The 9,155-nt window shown below is 51.2% G+C and overlaps 1 protein-coding gene across 1 annotated transcript in view; it reads right to left on the bottom strand.

Annotated features, from left to right (window-relative positions):
- Positions 1-499: 499 nt before the first annotated feature.
- VWC2L (von Willebrand factor C domain containing 2 like) overlaps positions 500-9,155 on the bottom strand; it is a gene marked incomplete at both ends in the record, with an annotated part of 33,466 nt that continues 24,810 nt past the window's right edge. Inside the window, one exon of the mRNA XM_084288794.1 lies at positions 500-648. Coding sequence (XP_084144920.1) covers positions 500-648 — 149 coding nt within the window. The remainder of the gene's footprint in view (positions 649-9,155) is intronic.

The following is a 9,155-nucleotide window of genomic DNA, read 5'->3' as shown; positions in this document are numbered from 1 at the left end:
CTTTTGGTCTTTGTCCCCCCCCTCCCAGCATAGACACAACAGGAATTACCCAGCGCTTCGCTCATAGCTGTATTGCCCCGACCGTCCCAGCTTAGGAAGAGGCTTTTAAAAAAAAAGGTAATAAATAAATCACAACAGCAAAAGAAATTCGGTAACCGTGAAAAACCGCGGTCCACACCGTAGAAAGTGAGAGCAGTGGCTGAACCGGTGCCTCGGCGGCGTCGCCAGTCAGAGAGCTTGCACAGAGTTGGTTTGTTGTTGTTGTTGTCGTTTTGTTTGTTTGTTTTTTCTTTTTCCTCCCCAAATTTCACTGCCGAATCCCTCCCGAGCGCTGACAATTACCAAAGCGGAGCGGCTGCCCAGGTGCTGGAGGATACACGGGGCATAAAGCAGGGGATCGGGGGGGGACCCCTCTCCCGCGAGGAACCCCTCGGAGCCCCGGGGGCTTTGCTGGTGACCCTGCTGCGGCCGGCGGGGTGGGAGCGCGGGGGCCGTGCGGCTACAGCGCCTGCTTGCCCTGGCACTCGCGCTTGGAGCACTGCGCCGGCTTCCACCAGTCCCCGTTGTGGCAGTGGCAGATGTTGCAGTCGTCCACCTTCACCTCGATGCCGGCCGGGATGATGGTGGTTCCTGCAAAGCAGTTGGGACCTGCGGAAACACGTGGTAGGAATGAATACACTTTGGTTTTTGGGGTTTAATTTAATTGAGTCGGGTATGAGCTTGGCATTTCATCCTGCCCGGGGGGCTGTGGCTGCCCCATCCCTTTAGGACTCCGGGGAGAAGCAGGATTTTGCTCCAGCCAAGGAAATTCAGCAGCAGGTGTTGAACAGGTCCCTGGCCATGGGACATGGGGATGTTTTAAGGCTGCTTTCGACCGGGGATTGCACCAGACAACCCCCAAAGGTCCCTCCAACCTCTGTTTCAGGGCCAGGAGTTACCAGCCAAGGGCATTCAGAGAAACTGAAAGGCCAAACTCAGTGTCTACACGCATACATAAAATCTCTCTGCATCTTTTTTTTTGGCTGAGAAAGTCTTCCAGCGAGGTCTGCAAGGCTGAAGGGGCCCACGAGCACACAGCTGCCTACAAGCAGTGGGACAAGACCTGAGGTCTCTGCACGGCATCTCGGGGTTGCTTTTTTTTACAGCAGATTTACAGCACCGCCAGCCACTGACTCCCAGGGGAATACACGAGGGGAGGCTGAGGTCCCCAGGTCCCCCGTTTTGGGGACAAATCAATGGGGAAGGGAAAAATGCAGCAATTTGGGGTAAATCAGAGGAACCAGAAGTGGGGAGGAGCTGCAGGGGATGAACAAAGCAGCACCGAGCATCCCCGGGCTGTCCCCATCAGGCCACCTGAGGGACCAGCTGTGCTCAGAGGCTGGAGAGAAGGGGAGAATTGCAGAAAGCGGGGTTGATTTTATGATTATTTTTTGTCTTTTACCAAATGGGTGGAAATCTGGCTTTGGGCTCTACTAACAACTGCATTCCTGTGAGATGCCTCGCTGCCTTCTCGGGCTCTTCCCTTTTATCAGACCTTTGTTCTTTTAATTTAGGCCAACCCATCGCTGCTCCAGGTGATTATTTTTTTTGCTCTCCTCGGCACGCCACAGCCAGCTGGCCGGAGCACGCTGCCTCCTCTCTCCCTGCTCTCCACCACGCACCCAGAGCAAAATGCCAAATTCCCACCGCCCCAAATCCAGCACCATCCCTGTCAGCCATCCCATTTTTACCCCTCTCTGAAGCTCTCCCACCTCGGATCCACAAGTGGGCCCTGTTTTTCCAAACCTGCTGGCAGCAAGCATCAAACCGCATGCTGAGGTACGAGGAAGATGCGCTCAGCGAGGGAAACCTGCTCTGCTGAAATGTAGTGGGAAATAAGCCCCAGACGTGTGGCATTTTCTTTTTCTCTTTGTCTGCCCCTCAGATCACCCTCCCAGCATGTCCAAGGCTCCGTGCCCCAAACCTGCTGCCTGTGCCGAGCATCTCCCACCTTGTCCTGATATGTGTAAAAGCTCCTGGGGCCCCGACTGCTACGGGAGCAGCGCAGCAATCCCCCTTTTCTCAGGGAGATGGATGAGTGAACTTTGCTGCTCCCACAGACAGCGCAAAGGGGAGATTTGCTTTGCTTAATATAATTAATGCTCATAAGAGAGCACGGCGCTCCGGGCTGTTTGCTAGAACCACTGGTGAGATGTTTATGGTGATATAGCACACAGGTCCTGGCGTGGCTTTCATGGCAGCACGAAGAGAAAAACTATTTACATCTTGGCTTTTAGGCACTGATTTTGCAACCCGTGGACGTCAGACTGGACAGCCAGGGGATAGCACACGTTGTCTGCTGGGGTCTCCTGCTCCTCCAGGAGCCTCCCCAGCCCTTTGGAGGGATGAGGGCTGGATGAGGGCCCTGGGGGAATTCAGCACATTCAGCTGGTGGCCATAGCATTCCCGTAGCATTCAGGAATGGATACAGCTTGCAGACATCCCCACGGATGCTCTTTCAGATGAATGAGCCTTGATTAATTTGCTTTTGGAGCTTGACCACGAGTGCAATAAGGCGGAGGAATGAACTGCTGGCAATTTGTGCCGAGCCCGAGCAACGTGGCCGGGTGCCCTCTGCGGGGGGAGGCAGGCAGCGCGCAGCCTGCACCGAGAGCACCCCCGATCTGTGGTGTCTCCAGCGTGCGCCCATCATTGCTTGGCCAAAAACACCACGTACAAAGTGCCGACTGGGCAGGACGTGGGCCAGGAGCAATACAAAGAGCCAGAGCCCCTTGAAAGTCCCTAAGGCAGAGCCCCTCTGAAGCCGACCTTCAGTTTCTTTTTCCCCTTTCCTGCACTTCGCTTCTCGCAAGACCTGCTGCCAGCCTTTTTCTTGCACTGCCTATTTAGGAGAGATTTTCCCTGCCATCATTCACCTTCCTAGGTGCCTGAAGATGCCTAAAAGTTATTTAATCTCTGCATTAAAATTATATATATATATTTCTGCGATATCCTCTTCTAATCTAAACCCGAGTTGCTCGCTCTAATAAAGCACTACATCAGGAAAAGGAGTGCATTAAAAAGGTGAAACTGAGCTGGAAAGTTAAATTCTGTGTCTCTTGCAGGCTGTCCCCATGAAGGGCTGCTCACAGCACGGGCACGAGGACCCAAATCTCAACCAGGACACGCTTGGCCGACCCCGAGCATCTCCTGGTGGCAGGGCAGGGACTCGAGGCCCCTGAATGATGCTCTGGTCCCAGTGACGCAGATGGATTTAATCCTCGCTGCTTCGCACCATGCTTAGACTGTTACCCGCAGCTCGTTACCAGTCTTAATCGTTGTCAGTCCCCCATACAAATCACAGAATCACCGATTGGCCCTTTCAGGCCTGGCAGGGAGTTGCCCCACAGGCTTATCCCTGATGGCCCTCAACCTCTCCACCTCCTCCTTGAGCCCTGCCACACCACAAGCAACACCTCAACAGTGCAACCACCACCTCTTAACTGAGGTTTCAGCAGTCACCTGGCCAAACGAGAAGGATTATCTCTTTAAAATCCCTTTACAGACAGCATAATGCTTTGGGGGAATATGAGAGCTTTTTAAAAATATAGGTAGATTTTAATGGCAGGCAATGAAAGCCACTCCTAGGTCATGCTAACCTTTCAGGGGCGTAATAGGCTTTTAAAAACTTGTCTAAATGGGTATTTCCCCAAATGAACTCCAGCTGCTCTGAAGGTACATTAATTCTATTAATGGATCCAACACGGCAAATCTTTTTTTTTTTTTTTGGTGGGAGGAGGGGCTGATATAAAAGGGATTAATTTAAAATAAACCTATGAATAAAACTACCATGCAGGTACTGCCTCGTTAGCCCTGCCCACGCAATGGTGTTGGGGGCACCCGCTCACTGGCCGGGGCAGGGATCAGGGGCTCCTGCAGGCAGCAGCAGCCCCATGAGCACGGAGATGTTGGGGGGAGCCCTCGTCTACTGAAGGAGGAGGCCAAACAGCCATCGATCCCCAGGGTCTGGGGCTGTGCTCTCCGCCGGGGTGTCTCCATTCAAAGGCGAAGGTTAACAGCAGAAGTAGAACAGCCGGGACGTTTTCTCTGGCCCTTTGAGGTTTTTAGCCAACTTCCTCACCTCTTGGTTGTGCTCCGTATGAAAATTTAATCATTTTTACGGCCCATTTAAACATTTTTATGTCTTTTTTTTTTTTTTCCTGCAGAAAAAAAAAACGCGTTTGATGTAAGAATTAAAACAGTATTTCACCCCTAACTGCAATCACAGATGATGTACGGAAGCGAGCTGGCTGCATGTCAAATCAATGTAAAGCCAGAACTGAATATAACTTGGTCACTACAGCTGTGCGAGATGTTTTATGTTTTTTTTTTCTTTTTTTTTTTTCCCCGTATCAGTCATAAAACGAGGCAAAAACTGTGACTGTGCTGATTTTGTATAAAACAAGCTTTCCAATACGTGACAGAGGAGGAAAAAGGAAATGGGATTAGTACATCTGTATCTGGGTGCTGCATTTAACGTGCAATCTTGTGAAAAATAAGAGAAAATAAAGACGGATGCTCGCTGGGCAGCACCTTTACAAGAAACGTGCCCTGATCTCCTCTGCTGGGACCCGCACGGGTGTCTCCAGCAGCTGCAGGAGCAGCTTTGATCCACGTTTCCTTCCCCTGGTCTCCCCCTTCCAAGTGCCCATTACGCTACCTGAATTTAATGGTATCCATGGCACTTGCACAATGCTTTCTAATGGGGCCGTGCAAAGAGTCAGGTTGCTAATAAAATCAAATGAGCAGCGCTGGTTTTGCATGTGAATGGTTGTGTTTAACGAAGCCATCAAATGGAAAGGGATCGCGCTTGCTGTCGCTAATAATGCCGGGTGCCACTACAAATGCATTACCACGAGCTGTGTGGGCTCCGACACGCAGGAGGATGCCGGGTGACATTACTCTGATGTGACAGGGCGGGAGAGCTGTTTCGCACGGCGAGGTAGCAACGAGGAATGAGGAAAGGCTGGGGGAAATTTACGGCGGGTACATGCGATTCTCCAACACCCCCCCCAAATTTTCAGAACGCTTCATTACCCCTCACGCTGCCGGTCTGTTTTCATTAGGTGTCACTGGGTACAGCTATTTTGTACTCCCTGGTCTTGGTGGCACCACGGTCGAGCAGCTCACAACCTTTTTCCACCTCTCCTAGAGCTACACGGAGAAGACCTGGGGTGGTGCTGCCCAGGTAGGGTGGGGAGGGCACAGCTGTGGGTACCCACCCCTTCCTGTGGAGCACCAAAACCCAGCAGATTCACCCCACCAGCAGGGTTTTTCTGGGGGATTTAGGCCGGCCATCACCTCATGCTGGCATTACAGGGCACGTTATGGGCAGGGGAGAGGTGCCAGTGCTGGGAACCAGGACCCCAGAAGGAAATCCCACAGTCATCACTTAAAAGTCACTCCTGCCCTGCTCCTTCTCACCTTCCTTTTTGCCTCTAGAAATTTATTTAAAAGCCAGAAGTGGGATTTAGACGTTAGAGCAGCTACTGACCTGATACGAGTTAATGATTTTACAAAATGCCTAAAAAATGTCTTACTTTAAAAGATTGATGTTTCCTATTGTATTTTTTCAATGCCAATTAATTACTTAATTCATTAGCAATGTAACACAAGAATAGTCTTTGAAAATCCAGTGCTTTGTGTAGATGCCTTTAATTATGGATAATTAAATACTGTGGAAGGACCTGATTATACCTCTGAGCATTTTCTAATCTGGAAAATGAAACACGGTCTTGTACCCTTCAATGCGCGTAGCGAACGCTGAGCTCGACAGCCACATGCAGGAATATTAGGGGAAAAAAATAAAAATGAAGCCCAAAATTTAGGTCAGAGGAAGGTTTTCTCAACTAAAGGAGATGTGGCTGAGGAAGATCGAGGAATTTCGACACACGTCTCTGCACGGGGCTTTCCACCACCCATGCCTTGCTGGGAAATTATTTCCTTACTATACTCCTCACCTACACCTTTACTCCTTATTTTACATTTTTATTTACTCCTTATTTACACCACGGCCAATTCCTGCCCCCGCAGCTGAAAAGCAACAGATTTCCTTCTCCCTTAATTAAAAGCCACCGATGATGATGATGGCGAGGGAGCATAAAGGTTTGAGGTGAGGTGAGGTTTGGTCCCTGCAAAATCCAGCCTGCCAGGCTCGCCACCGCTTTGACCTTACCATCTGGGAACGTTTTGGCCACTCGGAGGTTACGTGGGGAATTTTGCCCTTTTTCTGTTTCCCCATCAGGTTAGTAGAAAGCTGATGATACCAGGCTGAAGTTCAACCAGCACCTGCAGAGCTGTTTTGCTGCAAACTGCCCCTTGTGTGAGCGCTTTGTGCAGCAGAGAAAAGCCAGATCCTCACTGGGTACATGGTGCTATGAGTGACGTTGCTGACTGCTGCTCTCACGTGCATAAATACCGTGGTCGTAGCACACGAACGAACACCATAACCTCTCCTGGAAAGCATTACAGGGAGGACAAACCTCATTTACACTCGCTGAAAGGGGGACTTTAGAGTAGCCAGCTCTCAGCCTGTGCTCCTTCAGCACCACCTTGATGTTTGGCACGGAAAAGCTCTCCAACACTGATCTGGCTTGACGCTGGACCCATCTCATCACTGGGGACTCGTCCCTGCTCCTCCTGGGTGTGTGTTGGGGTCCTGCTCCTTCTGCTCCAGCACCCGAGGGTTCAGCACTGCGAGGAGCACACACGTGTGAACGTCCCCAAAAGGAGCACTGCTCGCTGGTCTGCTGCAGGGCCAGCCGCTCCACCTCCCCCTGGCACCCAAGGGGCACCTCTTCTGGCTGCCACATCCCCGTGGGGACTCGCAGTTCATCCCCAGGGGACATCACAGCACCCCTGACCTGGACAGCATGAGCCTGGAGCAGTGCGTTCACTCTCTCAGGAGTAGCCATGAAAAAAAATGTGGTTTTGGTGCAAAAATATAGCAAATTAGTTATGAATACTGCAGACAGATTCCCATTTTAAATCAGTTTCCCAAGTCCTTAGTAATTACTGCTCGACAGTTTCCGTGATACATTTCTTTTTCTGTTTGACACAGCTTGAAGAGTGACCAAAATTATCTCCTCGTAGCACGGGGAGGGGGCGGGAGCCTTGCGTGAGCCTACCGCAGCGCGTCCAACAGAAGCGGGATAGATGCACCCATTAATTGGCATTAATTGCAGCCCAACGAGCAGGGTGGTGATGGCAGTGCTGCTGGTGCTCGGGAGCTGCGGGCTGAGGCAGGGAGATGCTGCACACAGCCGCTGCAGGTAAGTGATCCGCATGCACGAGGAGCCCCTTGGACGTCAGCGGTGGCCACGGTGAGTCAGGGATCGCAGCGAGGCTCTTCTGGGCAGCTCACCCTGTGGCTCCTCGGCACGAATGAAGTCGGAGCCTGGCAGATGAAAGCTCCAACACTGCACGGTGGCCGTGTGACGTCCCTTAGAGGCTGACCAAGGAGCTGCTGGGGATTTACCTGCTGCCGGGGGCGGCGTGAAGGCAGGGTGGTGTGTTGGTTCCCAAGGCAGAAACCACAAACCAGAGGGATGTGCTGATGAGACACAGGAGAAATGCTGCAGTATCACACAAGGACCCTTGTATCTGCCTCTCCTGGCATTCCCCAGGTGCTGTAATTAGGCGAGGGAGAGCAATTAAAGGTGCAGGTTGCCCCTTGCAAGTAGCAGAGCCTGCGGGCCTGATCCTGCGAGGTGCAGAGGGCTTCTTGGGAAGCGCCGGGCGCCTTCAGCTTGCTCCAGCCAGGCATGGGTGGTGGCAGCCACTCCATGGGCCCAGCACCCAGGAGTGCCTCAGCACCACCCTGGACCTCACAACTTATCCTGGCGAGGACGAGAGCCCAGTGGCAGCCAGAGATTTGAGATGTCTGCTAGTCCTTTCCCACTTGTTTTCTCCCCAAAAAATTCAGAGCAGGTTCTCTAAAACGATCTGTCGGGCAAAAAGCCACTGCATCTTCCTCTTCATTTGAAATGTTCTTAATTAAAAAATAAAGTCTATATGCAAGATTGTGCCTTCCTCTCAGACTAGAGCCAGTGCATTTTGAAAACACAGAAATGGGCATCAGATCATTCCAAGCTTTTTTTTTTTTCTCCAAGGTAGGAACAGCCAGTTTGCAATACCTGGCCTTTTTCCAAGGAACACGGCTGTGAGTCAGCAGTTTCTGACCAGCACATCCCCAGCCTCTTCAAATGCTCTCAGCCAGCAACAGTGAAAAAAAGTCTGAGCTCTGAGGAGTCTTGGACAAGTCTGTGTGCACCCTCACGCAGACCACTTCTCACGATCTAGCCCTGCGCAGGACACCGGTGCTTTTATTTGTGGTACCTCACCTCCTGCTCCCTGTACTCTCAGAACTGTCAGCTTCTCTTCCAGCACAAGACTGCTGCCACAACACATCCTTAATTGGGACGAAAACACGGCTTATTTTATATGTAAAGGAGATACATCACTTCACATCAGTTGTGGGACTGGAACGTATCTAGATTATTTTTTTCCAAGCTACTTGTTGAATTCCTTGTGGCAATTCCAGTTGCAGAAATGAGTAACAGTGGTGGAAATGGGTACCAATATGCACATCCTAGGGTTTATCTGAAAAGAATAAACCTGGTGAGCCCCCATGCACAAGGAATACGTTGTTCATGTAGCATAGGATACATGTGACGGGGCTGTAGGGGCCCTGAGATATCTAAGGGAAGGCTTGGTTGCCTTTCCACATTCCTAGGAGATGAAATCTAACTTTTATTCACCATCTTTTGCGCAAAAATAAGGCTAAATCGTGTATTTGATGGGATGACACATCTGGAATTTGTGCTGGTTGGTACACTGCTCACTCACAGGGCAGGTTTCACTGGGATCCTGTGCCTCTAGGGCACTGGCAGTGCTTGGTGCTTTCCAGGCTGTTCTTCCCGTGGCTCAGACGTGCCAGCAGCTACATGGTGCTGATGATCAGGGTGCCACAGTGAACTTCCCAGCCCTTGCTTTGCTGTATCAGCAGGGCCAGAGATGCCAAGGAGCCAAGCCAGACTAACAAAACCAGCCGCAGCAAAGAAAGCAACGTCCTCTCCTCTTTTCCACTGGGCGTTTATTTGCAGATGACCAAGCCT

The sequence above is a fragment of the Netta rufina genome (assembly GCF_964035555.1).
Source record: "Netta rufina genome assembly, chromosome: 6".
Classification (NCBI taxonomy): domain Eukaryota; kingdom Metazoa; phylum Chordata; class Aves; order Anseriformes; family Anatidae; genus Netta; species Netta rufina.
The sequence above is the reverse complement of the archived record's forward strand: the minus strand, read 5'-3'. Positions and strand labels throughout refer to the sequence as shown.